Genomic DNA, 20,533 nt, shown 5'->3' on the forward strand with positions numbered 1-20,533 from the left:
TTTTTTTATAATATTACTATTATTTAATATTACTTTTTTACTTTGACTGGCACTATTATCATCATTATTTTGTATATGAATTTCTTCTTATGCCGCAGGTAGCTAAAAAATAGCTAAATCCCATTTATGAATTTATTCTATGCAACCCTCGCTTAGCGAGTTGTCTTTAGGCTGCCTGGCAGCTGCCGTTTAACTTCCGCCTACAAGCCCCCAATGCACACACACACACATATACACGCACACGTAGTCTAAGTACACCATTACATACTTTTAGTAAACTCTGCTGGTGGTGGCAGCAACGTGCTGCAAGAACTGCGTCAGTTTTGATTGAAATATTGAAGGCAATTTTTGCATAGTTTGGCGATTTGTTTAGCAGCTCAGCCCGTGCGCAGTGCACTGTGGAAAAAAGTTAACAAAAATAGGTAAATACGGAATGTTGGATATCGAAAAAATACGAAACACAACAAAACGACATTTTTTATTTTTTTTTAGAATTTTTCTTTGAGTGTTGGGGGCTTCTCTCATATGCAATGTGGTGAAAAGTCGCAGGCGAAGTCATTCAATCGACTTTGAACAGCTTATGACAGTTTGCCTTATTATAACTGTCAGTGCTGTCAGGTTAAGAAGAAGAAGAAGAAAGCCTTTCTCCCACTAGCGCAATTGCTCGAATATCTTCATTAGTTTGTCAGGCTGACACGACTGCTTACAATTTGTAGTTGTATTTGTTTTTCTGTATGTGTGTGTGTGTGTGCATTTCTTTTATTTTCAGGCTGACAGCTCAGGTGTAAAATAGTTTGCCACGTCAGTTGGCAGCGGCATGTTTCTTTCTTTTTTTTTTTTTTGCCGCACTTATTGATTTTCCTCGCCTCTTTCGCTTTGCTTCATAAATGTCAGACAAACACTTTGATGTCTTGACTTTAAAAACTGCATTGATAGGCAGCTCTAAAGAATTTCTCTTTCGGTTTTTCTTGCCACTTTGTTGTGGCCTGCAGCAGATTTTTGTGTCAAGTCATTGCTTTTAAAAGAAAGCGTAGGTGTTACCTTTAGCATTTTTTTTCTTTAGGCAACTCATTTTCATTAAATGCAACAGACTTTGCCCAAAAGGTCATCCCACCAGCCAAGGTCAGTGACTAACATTTTTGTATTTTCTTTCGCCTAAATCAATAGAACTTCATCAGACAGTCCTTAGACAGCAGCTGGGCGAAAATAAAAAATCAAAGTTAAAAGTAAATTAACAAGCAAAATGCAGTTGAATAAACTAATTTCGAATTCAGCAGTCGTGCGCGCTTAAAAAGAAAAGCCCAAGCAGCATTGAAAGTTTAAATTAAAAAGATTATTTAGTGCTTAAGAGCAGCGCTTAGCTTAACAAAAAGGGTTAAGTAGAGAGCAATTGCTTTTCTGTTCACAAAAAGTAAAGTGAAGTTGAAATAGAAAATAAAAGATTGTAGGCTAGACACAATTCTTAGAATAATAAAGCAGAGTAAAGTTAAAATAAAATAATGCAGCGTGGAAATATTTGTAAAATTATTTATTATTATTTAATATTTATATATATTATCATACCTGTATATAATTAATAAGAATAATAAAATAAATATATTAATAAAATTAAAAATTATTAAACATATTATAAATGCATTAGTTACAATCCAACTTAGCTATGCGCTAATTATTATTATATTTTAAATGCTTGGCTTTTAATGTTTGCAATTTAATTTTATATCTTTATAGAACAAACCCCGACTCGTTCGACATGCCACACTGATAAACAAAAAGTTGCATAAAGCTCATTCAAAGTTTGATGAAACTCGTAAGCAAAACAAATCCAAGTAGAAAAGCAGACAAGCAGCATTGCTAAAAATAACAACTGTCAGCAGCAGAGACAAATACACACACACACACACACACATACAAAGACATAAGGCTTAACATTTTGCAGTCAACTTATTATTATTATATCAATTTTTCAGTGATAATATTTCTGTGCTTTTTATTAAGTCAACATATTGATATGCACTTTTGTTTTATTTGTTGTTGTTTGCATTGAAAACAATTTGAAATATTTTTGTGTGTTTTGTCTTTGGAGTTGTTAAGCTTTTGGCGCTGCTGCAACTTTGTGACAGCGTTTGATTGAATGTTTGGCAACGACGACGATGTCGATGTTGAAGTCGATGTCATTATGCTTTATACTGGGGGATTAACGAAGTAACTAGTGCGTGCTGCAATGTGTGTGCAGCGTTATCTTTTGTAAGTTAAAAACAGCTACGTTGACAATGTGCCCTAATGACTTCAGTGGGGCTCTGGGTGGAGTTAAAAACAGCGCAAGATGAAAATTAAATGCGATTGAAAGATGAATTTGATTTGTATAAAGCTTTTATATTTTAAAAGAGCGATAAATGTAAAGCACAAAGAAGAGCAGCGCTAAAAAAAACAAAAAATCCTTTTGTGATATATATTAAATAAAATATATTCATATTGCGTTCAGTATTTACACAGGACTCGTTTTAGAAGGTCATGGGTCACGTCCTAAGACTGAGAAAGTTCTATATTGGGTGCTTAATTTGAATATTCACAGTATTTTTAATTTAATATTTTACTCATAGTCAGCAAATGAAAAAAAACCTTTTCGACTTGAATTTTCAAAATGAGCAATGTTATTCTTTTATGTATAATTTTTCACTCTTGCATTATTTCTGTCTTTATATAATGCTTATAAAATATGTTTGAAATTAAATAAATAGTGTTAAAAAAAAAAATTATTATTGCAGTGAATTTATTAGTTTAGATTTGATGAGCATACAAATTTGCCAACACAAAATCAACGCAGCCCACTTTTTATATAATATTATTATTTAACTAAATAAGTCGAAAATAAATATTTAGAAATTTATTTAAATGCACGTTTAGTGTTGCTAACTAATTACAACAGCCGCAACTCTCAGTCAGTTCAAATTGCTTATCAACAGGCAGCTGCTGTCTCTGGTCGCTCTTAATCCATTGCGCTCTTTACTCAAGCAAGTGCCGCTTTCTCACATGTTTCACTCTTATACGCAACGTTTTGGCATTGGAACAGCAAGCGCTACTCAAAGAGCGCAACAAGCAGAGAGTCTGCTGCGCTCTTTGCTCTGCAGTTAATACAAAGTAACATTTACTTTTGTTTGTTTGCTTTGAGAGCGCGCGGGCTAACTTGATATTTTTTTGTGGGTGGCAAGTGTAATCAATAATTTTAAATATTTAATGTGTGGGCACAGGTAGCAAAAATTATGAGCAGTGAAAATATTATTATAATTTATGTTTTAAATTTTTACAATTATTTATAAGTAAATAAATAAATAAAACAAATAAATTTATTTTTATAACATTAATAAACATAAACAAATGCTTGGGTTTACCTGTGTGCTGCTGCACCTGCACTTGGCATCCACATGCGTTCCACATGCAACAACTTACTAAATTACACTCTCATTCACTCTCTCTCTCTTTCTCTCATGCTTCCGCTCTTTTGGTTGCTTCGTTGAGTTGCGCGCTGCTTCAAACGGTAAAAGAGGCGCAACATACAGGTGCAAATCTGCTTCGGCTTCGTGCCCCAAACTGTAGCTGGTTGCTTTTTAAAATTTGCTTACATGTTGCTCTCTCGCTGGCCGCTCTCTCTCTCGCTCTTTTGCTCTTTGGTTGGAGTGTTAGGACTCAGCGTCGGCGACGGCGGCAGGAAACGTCGCAAGGAAATCGCAAAATGTTCAACGTCCATTCGCTTTAGCATATGTGTGTGTGTGTGCTTTATGTATGTGTGTGTGTGTGGATGACATTGCGGCACTCTCGTTGGGGCAACCAGCGCCAGTTGTCGGCTAACGGTAGTCGTTGCGAAACTTTTGCTGGAGTAACGTGTCGCGCAATTGAAATTGGCGGCGTTTTCATCGTCCACAGCGTCAGCGTCGTCGTCGTTTTCGTATTCGTGCGTCTGTGTGTGTGCGTGCGTGTGTGTGTGAGTGGCGCTGCCAATTAGTGTTACATACGTGCAACAGTCTCGTGTGCGTGTGCGCGTTTCTCTGCCTGTGTGTGTGTGCCCCATGCTTAAGCTTGGGGCGCCACCGCTTGCTGCCCACAACAAAATTTTATAAACAAATTCTGCTTCACTAAATGTTATTAACCTTTTGCTAGGTAAGTGCGCCCTACCCCTAACGAGTTTTTAATTCACTTTGTTAACCCCTCATCATCGACGGACGGCGGCAGTTCCCAAGTGTCTTTTTTTTTCGGCTGCAAACTTTATCTAAATTCAATTTTTTTTTGTTTATTTTTTTTTTTAAACGTCTGCGCTGACAGCGAACGCACGCTTAAGGTCGTTAAGCTGTTTTAGATAAGTTAAGAGTTGTTTAATGTCAATTTTATTATGTGAAAATTTAAACTTGGGCGCAGACATTTATTTTGGTTGACCAAGCATGGGAAACAAAAGAGTCAAAAAATTAGAAAAAATAAAAAGAATTATATCAAATTGAGTAACAATATAAATTAAGCTTTGCTAAAATTCAAAACCAATTCTTTTATTTATTTGAAATATTTTTTTAATTATAAGCATGCAGCATAATAATATTAATTTAAGCTTTGATTAAATTGCAAATCAATTCTCACGATACAAATAATTTTAATTACAGCTTAATTAGTTCCAAGCTTAAGATTATATCAAATCAATTTATTTATTACAAATTTCTGTTCTCATGACAATAACTCATCTTTAAGTCTTTGAGCAGCGCTAATCCCCAATCTCGAATTTGTTAACACTTTGCCATAAAATATTTAACAGCAGCTCTATTATTAAGCCCACACAGTCCAAGTCTTTAGCCTTCAGAAAATGCTAATTGGCCGCGCTTTAAACAAATACAAGTTGAGTTCGGAGCTGGCGCAATTGTAGACTGAAGCAAATGAGCGTGAAAATTTTTTAACGAAAATTGTTGTCTATGCATAGAGAAGAGCTTTAAAAAATGTTGCGTGGGAAATTCGTTTGCCAAGGTCGCGCCCAAAACTTACGTGTGCATTTGCTTTTAATTAAATAGAGAAAAGTAAGCGAGTGAGTTTTAAAATTGGTCAAGAGATAAAACTGCAATAACTATAAAGAGCTGTTTGAAGCAGAGACCACGACGACGACGACGCCGAAGAAGAAGAAGCACACGCATCAATTTGTTAAGCGGGTCACGTACTAAAGCAACCCTCTGGGCGCTCGGCTGGCGTGGCAAGCACTTTGAGCCTGCCACATGCCACTGCCACACTTTGTAGGTGGTGTGCGTGTGTCATCAACACGAAAATAAAAATCGAGAATTAAACTCGCAAACACAACTTTCTCGACCAAATCGATTTCAATAAAGTTTAATTCTTTATTTCGCTCTCAGCTTTATGTTTATGGCAAAACAATTCTGAGCGCAATGACGCAACAAATTAAAAGTCTATAATTATTTTAAATTACTAAAAAAACAAAAAAGTCAATGCCAATGCCATTTCGATATATATTTTTTATTTTTATAGCTCTTTGATCTAATTAAATTGCCATAAAGCAAAGACAGCCGACTGACAGTAAATAAAAGTGAAACTCAATCAAAATTTATGCATTTTAAACTTGAGGCAATGCGACAAGCGCTAAACAAACAAAGCCAAGCAAACAAAACAAAAACTGACTACAAAGTTTTTAATGCTCAACAGCAACAGCAACAAACAACAAGCGTGCAGCAAGAAGACATCAAAATACCAGGAAATGTTTGCCACAGTAGTTTTTCCTCGCTTATCGTTTGACATGAAAGGGTTGCCAAGTGGAGGGCTGGATCGCCTGCACTAATGACCTGCATTTTGCATTTCATGTAAACAGTCAAGCGTTTTCATAATGAGCACAACGGTAGGGTTAAGCGACTGTGGCAGGGGTGGCAAGAAGGCGTGTGAATTATAACTTATGGCTTGCTGCTCTAAATTTTATTTTAAAATAGGCCGAAATCGTTTTCTCGCCTATAATCAATTTAACATTAAAGAAAATAATTTTTTAAGTATAAAAAGTAATTTATATAAAAAGTTTCCTGCCTAATAATCAAATTATTAACAAATAAAGAAAATATATATTTTAAATATAATATAAAAATATTAAACACAAAAATAAAGAATTTAAAATTATTAAACATTTGCGTTGTATATAGCAAACTTCTTTAAAATAAAAGACTAAAGAGCAATTTTTTATAATATAAGTTCTAATATTTTTGGTTATAACAAAACCCAATTAAATAAATTAAAATGAAAGTCACTTCATACAGTAAACATTGCTCTGTTCATCCCTAATATGATTTCTTAGCTTGAGAGTTGACATACTCTCAAGTCCCAAAGCTGACATCACTTAGTCCAAAGTGTTAATCAGCCAAAGCGGCAAAGCGACTAAGAACGACCCACTTCGCCATTAGGGCCAAGAGACTAGACGTCGGCCACAGTCTTTGGCGTCGTGGGGCAACAACTGTGGCGGCATTCATGCCACATAATGTTGCAAATAGATTGCCTTGGCCTGTACCTCAATAAATGATAGAGAACTATGTGTGCCAAGAACAAAAGCAAAAGGACACGCCCTAGAGTGAGATTTCTGCGCGTATCACCAACCAAATTGTTGGATTGTCTAGAAGATAGCGTTGGCATAGGAATTTTTTTTATTTTTTTTAACTCATCGTCCAGAGATTCGGCTTATCAGACTGCGTGTGTTTTTTATAAATTGCAAGTCAGCATTTAACAGCGAGATATGAATCCAAAGCATATTATGTAAAAATATTTGCACAGCAGTTCTTCAGAATCAGCTGTTTGAATTGTTTGCTATTGATAGCAAATTTATTAGGGGTATGCAGCTAATTTATTATTTTTTTTGCAAATTTTGATTAGATTTATCACTTTGCTTGTTTGATCAGCAATCAAAGCGTTAAATATATCAATATACAAAATATTTCAATGCATGAGCACCCTTAACTTTAGATTGAAGCATGGTTAAATAATTGACAACAATTGTTGTGCGTTGTTATTTAAGCTTTTAGGAAATTTATTATTTAATTACACTTGAGTAGGGGGCACTCATAAATTTGTCAATTTATTGTCAAAGACGTATACGTAATATTTGTAATTGAAGAGACACTCGAAAAAAAAGCTATTTATATTGTAATTGAACATTTAATTTAATTTTGAAAGAAAAGTATTTAATAGTATATTAATGTAAAAAAATTTATATATTAATTAAAAATTTTTTAATAAAATTCTGTTTTTTTATATTTTTTGCCTATGAAAACAATCGTTTTTATTTTCACTTTATATTTGTTTTAATTTTCTATTTATATTTTAATTTAAGATCACTGCTTTGGCTAATGAAAAATAAATATATTTATATTTTTACTATACCTAACAACAATAGCAGTTTTTAATATTTATTAAACACTTAAAGCTTGATGAGCATAAGTCGCAGATGCGTGTGTGGCGCCTCCGGCTTGAAGACCACCTCGCCCTTATCATTTTTATAGTCCGCATAGGCCAAGGAGTAGACACACTCCATGCCCAGCGATTCCTTTTGGCGAGCGGAGTAGTAGCTGGTGCAGTAGGCAATCATTAGCGGGAATCCCTGTTGGCGTCCAACATCCATGAGAGCAGCAGCTAGACGTCCACCCAGTCCCTTGCCCCTCATCGAGGTATGCACATTGGTGATGTGAGAGTAAAGCGCCTTGGCTGCTTTATAACGCTCAAAGACATTGGCGTCGATTTCGACTTTGGAGAGCAGCACGCAAATGCGTCCCCAGACATTTTGCTCCATTTCCATGGCCTCCTTGCGATGCTTCTCCAGATCGCTGGGATATTGCGCGCCAGCGAGCACAAAGCCCACAATGCGGCCAGGCTGAGTCTCATCCAGAGCCAGCAGACAAGTGCCCTGCTCAATCATCGAAATGTGATATTTATCATTCTCCTCCTCATGATGTCGCTGCACATTCTCGCCGGAGCTGGCGCACAGTGGTTCCGAATTAAAAAAATTCTTGCCCATAAAATTCTTTAGCTCCGGATAGTCCGACACTTTCATTATGCGTATGAGCACGCCATCCTTGGATCCCAAATTCGTTGACATGACTACACTTTAGAACTTTAGAACAATTTGTTTGCGTTTTTTTTTAAGCGCTGCGATTTTATACGCGCCGGTTGACGTTTCTTATCAGTGGAAATTTTTTTGTTTGCTTGCGGTTCTTATCAGTTGTTCCCATTGCCATTTCTAAAATGAATACTCAATTATCAGCGCAAAAAATTAAATGTGTTTTTTGTTTAGTTTTAAGAGCGACACTACTTAAGAGAAGTAAATATTATAATGTTTGTGACGTGGTTTTTTGCTCAACAGCTGTTGTTAGTGATTAACTCAAAGTCTTTGGGATACATTAACTTAAGCACTGAGCCATAAAAATATTAAAGATGAAAATATTATTTAATAACAAAGCTATTAAATAATTTGCAGTATTTGAAATACATTTTTTTCTATATTTAAAGTCAATTTTTGTTTAAAAGTAAAGACTTCAGCTATTTTTCCCATAGAAATATCAAATATTTGAGTTAAACTAGTAAAAATAATAATAATATTAAATAAATACTATTCTAACACCTATAATTAGTAATAGTATTCCAAACATTTGAGTGCACAACAGTATTATAAACATTTTCTATAATACAGCGAGAGAAGCTAAAAATAATTTATTTCTCTTGAAGAACTTTACAAAGTAGCAAATTCTTATTTGTTATCAGCTTGCAAGTTTGTCTTTATTTGTTTCAAGGCTTAACTTTAATGCTAGTCTAATAATAGACTAGACACCATCATTAACAATATGATCTTGTTTTTTACCCAATTTTAGATTTATAGCGCACATATTAAAGCTACTAAAATGCAAGAGCGCCTGACTTAATGTAAATATTTTGCAATACTTTCGCCTGTTGTTGTCGCTCAGCTCATTCAAACTCTCTGTGGGCTCTGTGGATAAAAAGCAAAAATTATAAACGCTTTAAGCAGAGGCAGAATAACAGACTAACTGATGCAGAGACAGAGACAGAGGCAAAGGCAGTAAACGAGCATTGTTTAATGTAGCTGTGTGTGTGAGTGAGCAGGGTGTGAGTTTTGTCTGTGTGCAAATTCCCAAACTGGCCAAAAACCAACATAATTTACATGTCTGCTGAATAAGTTCGACACAGCAGAGGAAGCGTGGCCATTGGGGCAAAGGGGGCGTGGTGCTTAGACTGGACCTCAACTGGTTTGGTCTGCCTGTCTGGGCAGTTGGCAATAGCTGTCTGTTGGCCATGTTATGCACAGACTAGTAACAAATAGTTCTCTCTCTCTCTCTCTCTCTCTCTTTCTCGCTTCGGAGTCAGGTGCTTTAAGAACGAAAATTTGCAATTTGCTTGCTTTGTTTATTGCCGTTCAGTTTATCAAACTGTGAACTGTGTTGGATTTAAATCTTTGTGAGCGACTGTTGATTGAAATAAATTCTGTGCGTGATTTAAATTAATTTTTATGACCAGCAGCTGAGCTTACGCCCCAATTTTTTATGTGTGTTGCATGCAACATGCTGCAACAAAATGGTTTGTTTAACTTTTGTTTCATTTATTTTTGCAGCATGACCTAAATTTTTTAGGTTCAGCCAACTAATTAAAAGTAAAATTCTTTATGCTCTTGTCTCAACAGTATGTGCCGTAATTTATGGCACAACCGCAGCAAAAATTAATGAAAATTCAATCAAAGTTTGCTACAGTTTATATAATAGCCCAGCTGACCCTAATGAAGCTTCAATTTGTAGCAAGTGTCGTGTTGAGAACTGGCCTAGGGCTGCCGCTGCTGCTGCTGCTGCTCAATTAACAAATTAAATGAACTTTGCTCTGACGCTCTGACGTGCTTAGCACCGAAGCAGCGAGCCCAACTGACTAATACACTGATAAAGATCAGACTCATGTGTGTGCGTTTGTCTGATAGAATCAAAGAAAACAATTTAATCAACTTTTATTCATTGACTAAGATTTCGTAACGCGATAAGCGCAGACCCCAAAGCAAGTGTCTGAGAATTTTGTACAAACATATGCTGACTATGGTATGCACTACCTGTCCTGTAACTGAATAAAATATGATGGGAAAATTATTTACTTTAAATGGAAATTTGTTTAAGTTCTAATTAAATTTAACTAGAAGAACTATTTGAATTCCTGATAAACAAATATAGTTATTTTCTCTTTTCTGAGTTAAAAGAAATGAAGAATAATAAATACTTTTATAGCTAGCACTAAATTTTATATAATTATGAATATTTATGTTTGAATTACGTCAATTAATAAGTGAAATAAATTTATATATATAAATATAAAAAAGTCTACTACTTTAATAAATCATTTTTGATTACTTTAAATTCTTTAATAATCCTGAATTTTATTTTAATTTATTTTAAATGAACAATCATTTTTTATATTCTACGTTTAAAAATATCTAAGCAAACCTCATCTATTTATTTAAGCTTATATTTCGATTTGCTGCCTTAATCGTTTTTTTTTCTTGTACACAATTTTCTTTCATTGAACTTTTAACACAGCCACTAATTATAATAAGCAGACAAGTTCTAAGACTTATTAACAATTAACGTGAATAAATTTACTCACAGCTGCTGCTACTTGTGCCACTTGATTACGATAGTATCTATGATAATTAATTTCTAAAAGCATTTTGATATGCGACTCTCTGAGCGGCATGCTGCATGCCACACAGCGGGGCACACACGCAGTGCGGCATCCACTAGAAAAATATTCTAAATAGTTTCGAAATCCAAACTAAGAATTGTTTACCACACAATCGAATGTGAGGCGGGGGGTCTCTGCCTCGCAGCTAATTTGTGCTGCTTTAATTAATGAAAAATAACAAGTTAAACGCATTAAATGCTAGAGCGAGATAGCGCTAGATAAACGTTTAGTATAATTTTTCCAGCTGCTTCAAACTAAATTTAATTCAATTCAATTCAATTCAAATTCGTTTATCTGATTTTCTTATGAATATTTATGAAGAAAAATTGTTTGCTGTGTCTGTGTGTGTGGCAACTTTTCTGTTTATTTAAATACATTTTTGAATGCCTATGTTAAGCTACAGCAATTAATTAATTTGATTTCAAATTTATTGCCAAATAATAAACATAAATATTTTGAAATTAGTTTGAAATTCAAATTAGTGCCAAAGCAATTTAAAATAACTAAAATATTCAATCGAAGGGGGCAAATCGATTTTCGAAAACTAACAAAACAAACTTTGCACGCAGCCAAAAACGAAAAATAAAAAGAGAGACGACACGACGACGACGCAGCCAAGCAATATAATAAACAAAAAAAATTTATTGTCTGCTGCGAACAGCAACAAAAACAATTGCAGTTGAGCAGAACGGGGAGCGGGGGCCAACTGAGCAAAAGAAAACGCTGTTGCCTTTACGTTATCTCGAATCAAATTGTGCAACTTTTAAAGAACAAATACCTCACGCTGATAACGGCCGCCTGCGCCAACAGGTAGACAGTCACATAAGCTAAGTAAAACACTCGGCATAATGATTATTGATTATAAGCATTATGAAAAATTTTAAATATTAATAAAAAATTATTAAAAGAAATATGTGTAATTTTTTCTCTTGTATTTACAATTTAATTCAATATTTAATAATTGATAATTTTTTAATTCGCAGGCACGAGCATTAATATTATTTAAAAATTAAATAAAAATAGATTATAAAATCTAACATAACTTTAATATTATAAATGAATAAGAAACAAAACCTATCATTTGAAGATAGTTAATATATTAATAATTATTTATTATAGTATTAATTTAAAAAAATAAATGAATTGAAAATTTTAGATTATTATTTAGAAATATGTGTAATTTTTTCTCTTGTGTTTGACATTGCTAATTCAAATAATTAATAATTGCAAATTGTTTTCAACAAATTAATAAATATTTAATTTTAATTATTTAAAAATTTAAATATAAATAGAAGAATATTATTTATTAGAAAATATGTGTATTTTTTCTCATGTTTACAATTTTAATTGAAATAATTTGAGCAATTTTAATATTTTGTAATGCACTTATATAGAATTTTTTTTATATATATTTGCTGCATTATTTAATAATTGAATTCTCTATATTTGTTGTAGACTGTCCGTAGCTCTCTCTCGCTCTCTCTTTGCCTAGCATATGTTACTTGCACTTGTTTTGTTAGTTGGACTGGCAAAAATCTTAAGGCCTGAGAACTGAACTGCGGGCGTGCATGACAAATGTTTTTCTCTGATTTATTGACAGTTTCAAGTGGCTTTAACTTTGGTCCATGCAGCTTGGTCACGTTTTTCTGGGTCGGCACTTCACACAGGCCTCGAGCTCTGTGCGGCTCTGTGTTGCGCCACCTGCTGTGGCAAACACATCAAAGTTGCAACCAAATGCCGGCAAAATATTATCGCACAATTTATTTTCTGTATTCAATTTTATATGTTATATATTTTATTTTCGGTAAACTGTAATTGGAGCAGCCTACAAAAGCTCACATGTTCATGCGTCCGTCTATCCATGTGGAAATTCATTGCTTCCGTAGTTCGAGTTTGATTTTTCAACATTCGATTTTTGTTTTTTTTTTTTTTTTGGTTGCAGGTGCGGCCACACTTACATAATGTAATTCGTGTTAAGTGTTTTTACTCTAACAAACTTTGTTTTCCAGTTCGATATCAAACTCTTAGACTGAAGAGCGTCGCTTCTAAAGGCTTCAGCTTCTCCAAGCTGCACCCTCTTAGTCTTTTGGACACTCTCTTCACTTTTACGTTATTGCAAAACAAAGGAGTTGGCTACGATTGTTTGTTTGCCTTAATACTTTTAATACTTTGATTACCTTTAGCTGAACAAAGTAGTGTCACCAAAAGCTACAGTAAACACTCGCTTGAAGCTTTAAATTATTTATATGGCATTAGTTTTTTAATTTTTCCATAAATTTTGCACTCATTCAAAAGAGAAATACGAATTAAAAAATATTGCAAAAATATTTATTATTGGAATTTAGATATGGAATTTTTACGATTTTAAGAATATCTTAGTCTTCTACACTTTATATTACTTTATAATCTTAAAGTATGTTTGTGTCTAATAGCAAACTCATTAAAACTTAATTTAGCCCTGCGAACTTGTCAATAATAAAAACTTGCAACTTTGTGGTCTTATCAGTTGCAATTATCTATATTAAAGTTGCCACATTTTTATGATAGTGCTGGAGCTCATAAATAGCCAAACAATCCTTGTTCAAAGAGCTACAAACGAAACTATAACATTGAGCGCTCAATCAATAGTCAACAATCTATTGAGCACAATCAATCAAAAGCAAATGATTGGAAGTAAGCAAAAATCACAGCCAAACAACAATAAAGCGAAAGCACTAAACAAAGTAAACATAACCTCAATTTGCTTATAGACGTCGTGGCATAAACTTGGCAAACTAAATGCAATATAATATGGCAAAGCAACCGACGAAGAAGAAAGAAACTAATCAAGCAACAACTAAAACAATAAAAACTTGAACATGATAAATAGAAAAAATGGAAAATTATGATGGAAAATTATGGGCGACGACGTCAACAGCGACGCTAACGTGAACGAAAGTCATTTGTAAGCGCGACAACAACAACAACAACAACGATTTAGGGGAGTTTAACTAAAAGCATTGGTCAGTTGTGGGGTTCAAAAGCAAAACCTAATGACAAACAAGCTATGCAGCTGTTAAAAGCAAGAAATACACGCAAGGCGATCATTTTTCAAAGGAACCAGCTGAAGATTGAAAACTGCAAATAAGTGTTAAGGCCAAATGACAAATAGAAATGAGTTTAGAAATATAATAAGCTCGTATTCATATTAGACGCAAATTTAGCAATATATAGCAAAAGCTAAGAGAAATTGGTGGTAGATAAAAATCTTAAAAAATAATTTTAATTCTTAACGTGAAATTAACTATTTTGTAATCAAAATTTGATATCTTTAAAAGCGATTTATATTGAATATGATTTTTTTTCTTTAAAATAAACATTTTAATATTTTATTAAATTCAGAAAATATGTGCAGCTGAAATCGGTCTATTCCATTTGCATTTTAAGCTTTAAAAATACAACAAATTTATTTTTGTCAACGTGTGTCGAAATCTATTAGCTATGGTCACTTAGGCTTACTTTAAAATCTGTAATTAAATGTATTTTGAAGATATATATTTTTAATGCATTTATTTTTACAACCGTTTTGTTTAATATGAATATTTTAGTTGTGTCAAAATATGTGGAAATTTAGTTGACTGTTTTTAACTATTTGCATAAGTTTTAAAAACTTTTAAATGCATAAAATTTAGATACCATAAATTATTTCCAATAAATATGAAAATTTATTTGATTTTTTACATAAAATGAAGATATAATAAATTATGTTTATTGCTGTTGAGTAACTGTACTATTAGAATATGTTACATTTTATAGTTTTGTCAAAGATTGTGGAAATCTTATTAGATTGGTTTAAATAAATATATTTTCAAACTTTTGAAATGCATAACAAAAAAGGTAGCAAATATTTTATTTTTATGAAAATATGTGGAAATTTTAATATATATTTTAAAAACATTTAAATGCCATAAGCCGTAGAAAGTGTTGATTAGTTACTGGCCAAAGAAATTTAAAGTCTAATAGCCATGACGCTGGCGTCTGTATGAGGTGCTGGTGGCTGAATGACGACATTGCCATCATCATCCTTATAATCCGCATAGGCTTCCGTATGGACACACTCCATGCCCAGGGCGGACATCAAACGCTTAGAGAAGAAACTAGTGCAGGTGCTGAACATAATGGGGAATCCCATGTTGCGACCCACATTGATGAGTTCGCCAACCAGACGGCGACCCAGTCCATGATTACGCATGCTTGAGTCCACAGCAACAATGTGTAGATAAAGCGCTCGCTCTACGCCGTAGTGCTCAAAGACGTGAGCGTTACGCTCAATTCCAGAGAGAAAACGATGCACGTGCTTGAGCAGCGTCTGGCATTTGGTTTTGTTTATATCGATCCATGCTTGCTCCACTTCGGCGGGCAGCAGCGCATTAGCCAAGACGATGCCAACAATTCGCTCTCCGTTCACGGCCACGAGCGATGTGCCCTGAGTAATTTGCGATGTGTGATATTCATTCAAATCCGGTTCGCTCACCACACGCTGATGATCTCCGGGTGTTTGCAACGTTGGCTCGCTGCCATAGAAATGATCGCGTAGAAATAAATTGACCTCATCCGCATCGGATAATGTCATTTGCCGTACGATCGTCGTCATGTTAGTCGCTATACTGAGACTCAGTTGAGTGTGAAACGTTTGGAGAACGAGCGTTTGGCCCAACAGCTGTTTATAAATAGCTTATCATAGACAGAGAGAGAGAGAGAGAGAGAGAGAGAGAGAGAGAGAGAGAGAGCGCGTTTATTTCATTAACACGCTCTTTATTGTTTATTATTTTGGCGTTGTGCATAAATTTGCGGTAGCCCGATAAGCGCTTGATACGTAAACAGCGTACACAGTGAGAAATTACCAGTCAATTTGATTAAATTGTTTAAAGCACAAGTCGCGATATTTAATTATTTTAATAAATTTCTATTTCTATTCGTTTATATAGATGAGTTCATTGCTTAAGTGCTTAGCTGTTTATTTTGATATGAGAGGTGTTGGGATATTATGATTTTAAACTTAAATAGAGATCGTTGTTTTATAATAGTAAAGAATTTATATTAAGATAATCATACTATAGGCAATTTTATTTTAAGAATAATAATATGTTTATAGTACATATTTTTAAAACATATATTTTAAGATTTATTTTTTTTATTTTAATTTTTATTATTTAAGTTTTACATCATTTGAGACATCGCCCAAATCTGGCGGCTTTATTGATGGACGCTTTATGACAGGCATACAGCCGCAGGACTTTTTCTTTCATTGCATGGCAGGTCGTGAGGTAAGCAAACCTTTGATAAGCATTGTTAATGTATTCAACTAAGTCTTACCTTCTATGCTATGCAGGGTCTTATCGATACAGCTGTGAAGACTTCGCGCTCTGGTTATTTGCAGCGCTGTCTTATCAAACATCTGGAGGGTCTGAGCGTGCACTATGATCTGACAGTGCGTGACAGTGACAACAGCGTTGTTCAGTTTCTCTATGGCGAGGATGGCATGGATATCTTAAAAGCCAAGTTCTTCAATGGCAAATTCTGCGCTGATTTTCTGGCACAAAATGCCAAAGCTGTGCTGCGTCCGAGCCAGGTGCAGTTAATGAAGGATGAAGAGTGCCTTGCACAGGTGCAGCGTCATGAGAAGCACATACGAAGCTGGCAAAAGAAGCGTCCGACCAATCTGCGCGCTGCCTTTACCCACTTCTCGCAGGAGCTGCGTGATGAGGTTGAGGTGAAGCGGCCCAATGAAATCAATGCCAAGACTGCACTTAATCAAGATACCCGATATTCTATTTATTTAGCCTATAATTATATCACATTTAGAACTAAAGGGTACTTAGCTTGTTTGTATAACTTGTCATTAGTTCTATAGTAATTTCAACTCTCATGTGAGAGCTCATTAAATAAAAAATGATAAAACGTGACCCATTGAAATTTACTCTTATAAAATAACTTTTTATCAATTCAAATGCATAAGATATATAAAATAAAATTTCTAAAAGAAAATAAATATATACAAACTATCTAAACGTATTTTTCCATTTTATTTCCAACTTACTAAATCCAAACGTCACTGAAAATTGAGTTTACCAGAAATATAAATTAATGTAGAGCCGCAGCCAAACTGGCTTAAAAATTTTGCCACATTTTTTGGAGAAAACATAAAAAATGCCCAAAAAAGCTGACAACATGCTGGGGATCCTTTGCTGTTAGTGCCATATCCTTTGTGGAAAAAGGAGCAAAATAAAAACTGCAGCAAGGCATAAATGGGATTTTTCAAACATATCGCATATACAAAATGCAAACATGTCTGGCAAACACAAATCCCATAAATGTTTTCCACGCGGTGGAGACAGAAAGAGAGAGAGAGAGAGGGAGATAGAGAGCGAGTGGTGGGATAATAAAAACTTGCAAAAAATATATTTTCATATGTGAGAATGTGTAAAGTTTTTACCGTTTGCCTGGGTGTGAGTTTTAGAGTGAGCGTTGTGTGTTTTGTTATTTTCTATTTGCACTTTGTTTGTGCTTTTGTCTGTTTGTCTGTCTGTCTGTCCGACTGTCGCTGTTTGAGCATCAGGTGCTGTGGCAAAAGGAATTACAACAAATCCATTTGTGAAATTGCAAACCACGACAACGAACGATGAAGATACAGACAGAGCTTATCCGGTTGCCTTTGAGGCTGGCTGCTCCTTTTTTTTCGATACACTTTTAAATATGCAGTGGGGTATCATGAAGTTGTGTCAAATTTATGTAACAGACAGAAGTAGGCGTGGCAGTTGTCATAAAGTAATAAATAAATTATTTAGGCTTACAAAAAAAAATCGGAAAAAATCTGAAATAAATTACACATAAGCTGTGTCATTTTATCGATAACAAACGAATATATAGCATTGGTATTATACACAATTTAATTTCCCATATAGACAGCGCGCAGTTCTATTCAAAGTGTATATAAAAGTTGGTGGCGACCACACTTGTTTTTCACTACTCTCTTTTTTTTAGTTGGCGTTGCACTTTAACCAGGGCTGGGTGCTAACCAATTACATGGCCAGAAGCTTGTCATTATGCATCTCAAAAATCAAGATGGGGCAGACACACACACACACATTCATCTAGCTAAGGTTTTAGGGGCAGTCGAGACATTCATCAATTTGTTAAGCGAGCAGCCGACGAGCAAAAAAGCGAAATTGAAACGAACATTTTTCGTTGCCTGCTGCGTTGCATATAAATTTGCAAAACTAAGTGCAGCAGCTTCTTGCCACACACACACACACACACACACACACACAGACACACACACTACACACGTCAAATTTCAAACATGCCGCAGGACATGCAACAAACGGTTGCAAGCCAGCCAAGCAGCCAACCGTATCCCGTTTCATAAAAACTCAACGCCAGACTTCCAGACCAGACGAGAGAGCAGCCCAAGCACAGTTTTCGATTTATGTGCTGGACTGGGTTGGCAGGTGGGCTGGGGGCTGGCCTGGGGGTTGCTGTTCAGGTATTTTTGGCATTTTTCTTCTTCTTTTTTTACGACTCTTTGCCTTTGCTACTTGCAACACAATGAAATGGGCAGCTACTGAGCTTGAGGAATGTGCGCCGCGTTGCATAGTTCAACACAGCCAACTACTACAACTTCTACTGCTCTTTCTACTACTATTTACAACTGCTGTTTAGCCTGCCAGACTTTACAAACTGCATAAACTTTAGAGCCGTCTGCAAAATATGCCTCTGCTTCAAGCCTAAAGTCTGGCAAGTTGCGCATATAACTGACATATAAAAGTTTAACTTTTATCCAAAAAAAAAAAGTACGAATTTAGTTGGCTCAAGCATAAATCTATTTAAATATGCATTTTGTAACTTTTATATATTTTTAAGCCTATAACTAAAATATATATGATAATAAGTAAGCTTCGATTTGACTTTTTAACAGAATTAAAATTGTATATTCATTATTAAATTACTGTTATCGATATTCCACAAATAAAGCATTCATACTTATAAATAAAAAAGCTGCGCACACTGGTGCAATATTGATTAATTTTTAATTAATTTAATTTAATTTATTAATATATTTATCATTGCAAATTGTTTACTCATTTCACTAGTAAATGCGGCTCCTTCTCACTAAAAGCTGCTGGCGGTTTAAAAATCCATGAAATTGTGAATTTCTTGTGAATTGTGAATTTAGTTTACGCTTTGACTATTTCCATTTCCATCGAAATTTGAGCTTTGTCACTTTCATTTACATTTTATGCGCTGCTATTCTATTAACGCATTTTGAATGCAGTTAGCAAACAATTAGAATGAACAAACAGTCGGACAAATTATGAGGCAGCAATTTATAAAGCTTGGCGTACGATTTACCTGGAAAAGTTTTTGCAGCTTTGGAAAATTACAAAATGCAGCTGCAGCGGCAAAAAGTTTTTGCATGTCTCAAAGCTCCAAGCTAAACGAAACGAAAACCTTGCCCCACAAAAAATATAACTAAGCTAGCCCTGAATCCTGCCACACGTTAGTTTGGGGAATTGCAAATAAATATTTCAGTTGCAGTTTGCAGATTATGCTACAAAAAGTTGTAACAATGCAAGCAGCAAGTGAAAGAGAGAGAGAGAGTGAGGGACAAACAAAAGCCCAAAAACTGCTGAGACAGGGAGAATGAAGCGTAGAGACTCAGCTTTGATTTCTCTAGGGGTCAGCCCAATGATAAAGTGTGCGAGAGAGTAAGAAAAAAAAAGAGAGCGAGTGCTTGCTTTAATAATTTTCAATTTATTTGCGCTCGCTATACAGTGAATACTTGCTCACTTGCGATTGGCATTGTAGTTTCTCAAGTAGATGCTGGCTACAGCTTCCTGGAAACGCCTGCGTCGCTTATCCTGCTGACTGAGCAGATTGAGCAGCAGCTTGGGATTCAAGCCACGCACTGTCTGACGCTCCAGCACGGCGGAGGAGGTGTCATCATACTCATCATCATTATTATAAAGCGGCAAGACAGCTACAGTGGGCTCTGACTCGGGCGACTCGGCGACATTGATGGGCTCTGGTTCTTCGGCGGCTTGCAAAATGTCAATAATGGGAAAAGCGCTGCGTCCGCCATCGTCGACGGTAGCCGCTGGCGCAGGCTGAGATACATGACTTATGTTTTGAGCATTGATGGGATTGATAACGATAACATGTGGGTTGCCAGAATATTCGCTATCATTGTAGCCAGGATAACGTGGACGCGGTGGTGGATGGGGATGTGGATAGTGTGGATAATAATAATCCTCCCAAGGTGGACGCTGATAGCGATGCGAGTTGCTATCCTGATTTCCACCCAAGAATATTATAGCCGGCTGTTGACGGTAGTTGTTGTTGTTGTTGTTTTGGTTATTGTTGTTGTTGTTGAGCAATTTGTGAAATAGCAGTCGAGGTTGCGCTATATAAATTTTTAAATATTTTTATACATTTTATTTATAATTTTAGATTTATTTACCACTCAAATCCCTTCTGCCTTCATTGGCTGCAGCTAGGCAAACGCCAAAGCAAATCAACGCAGCTGTTAATTGTTTAAACATCTTGTTAGCTTCAGTGTAACTTGGACTCTGCCTTTAAGCTAAACGCAGCTTCAGCTTATATACGCTTTAAACAATTGTAAATTTTACTGCCAATTTCGCTGTAATTTTGCATCGAGTGTTTTAGTTTTTATTCTTTGGGGCCAGTGTCTGTTTAATATTATCGCCTCGTTAATCAATTTCAAACGCATCGTAAACTGTTCTCACTCGTTGAC

At 35.1% G+C, this 20,533-nt stretch overlaps 5 protein-coding genes across 5 annotated transcripts in view; 2 read left to right on the forward strand and 3 right to left on the reverse strand.

Moving 5' to 3' along the window:
• Window positions 1-3,869: 3,869 nt before the first annotated feature.
• Window positions 3,870-20,533, forward strand: part of LOC117134642 (discoidin domain-containing receptor 2) — an 87,119-nt gene continuing 70,455 nt past the window's right edge. Inside the window, exon 1 of the mRNA XM_033294867.1 lies at window positions 3,870-4,158. The gene's annotated coding sequence lies outside the window, so the exon portion shown is untranslated. The remainder of the gene's footprint in view (window positions 4,159-20,533) is intronic.
• Window positions 7,382-8,140, reverse strand: LOC108602861 (dopamine N-acetyltransferase). Its single transcript, XM_017991150.2, has one exon. It carries the CDS (start codon window positions 8,108-8,110, stop codon window positions 7,436-7,438), a length of 675 nt encoding a protein of 224 aa, XP_017846639.2. The 5' UTR covers window positions 8,111-8,140; the 3' UTR covers window positions 7,382-7,435.
• On the reverse strand, window positions 14,664-15,396 carry LOC117135039 (dopamine N-acetyltransferase). Its single transcript, XM_033294868.1, has one exon. It carries the CDS (start codon window positions 15,371-15,373, stop codon window positions 14,729-14,731), a length of 645 nt encoding a protein of 214 aa, XP_033150759.1. The 5' UTR covers window positions 15,374-15,396; the 3' UTR covers window positions 14,664-14,728.
• LOC117135040 (DNA-directed RNA polymerase I subunit RPA1-like) lies at window positions 15,954-16,633 on the forward strand. The gene is made up of 2 exons (XM_033294870.1): window positions 15,954-16,046; window positions 16,112-16,633. The coding sequence occupies exons 1-2, from the start codon at window positions 15,993-15,995 to the stop codon at window positions 16,631-16,633; spliced, it is 576 nt and encodes a 191-aa protein (XP_033150761.1). The 5' UTR covers window positions 15,954-15,992.
• On the reverse strand, window positions 19,566-20,321 carry LOC108600934. Its single transcript, XM_017988813.2, has 2 exons — window positions 20,240-20,321; window positions 19,566-20,182 (listed from the first exon to the last, which is right to left on the reverse strand). The coding sequence occupies exons 1-2, from the start codon at window positions 20,319-20,321 to the stop codon at window positions 19,566-19,568; spliced, it is 699 nt and encodes a 232-aa protein (XP_017844302.1).

The sequence above is a fragment of the Drosophila busckii genome, unplaced genomic scaffold, assembly GCF_011750605.1.
Source record: "Drosophila busckii strain San Diego stock center, stock number 13000-0081.31 unplaced genomic scaffold, ASM1175060v1 hic_scaffold_57, whole genome shotgun sequence".
NCBI classification, from domain to species: domain Eukaryota; kingdom Metazoa; phylum Arthropoda; class Insecta; order Diptera; family Drosophilidae; genus Drosophila; species Drosophila busckii.

Excerpts from the sequence above, each read along its gene's own strand:
- LOC108602861 (XM_017991150.2), bottom strand. The coding sequence starts at position 8,110 with ATGTCAACGAATTTGGGATCCAAGGATGGCGTGCTCATACGCATAATG.
- LOC117135039 (XM_033294868.1), bottom strand. The coding sequence starts at position 15,373 with ATGACGACGATCGTACGGCAAATGACATTATCCGATGCGGATGAGGTC.
- LOC117135040 (XM_033294870.1), top strand. The coding sequence starts at position 15,993 with ATGACAGGCATACAGCCGCAGGACTTTTTCTTTCATTGCATGGCAGGT. Across the intron at positions 16,047-16,111 it reads ATTGCATGGCAGGTCGTGAG|GGTCTTATCGATACAGCTGT; the intron begins GTAAGCAAACCT and ends TATGCTATGCAG.
- LOC108600934 (XM_017988813.2), bottom strand. The coding sequence starts at position 20,321 with ATGTTTAAACAATTAACAGCTGCGTTGATTTGCTTTGGCGTTTGCCTA. Across the intron at positions 20,183-20,239 it reads AGGCAGAAGGGATTTGAGTG|CGCAACCTCGACTGCTATTT; the intron begins GTAAATAAATCT and ends AAATTTATATAG.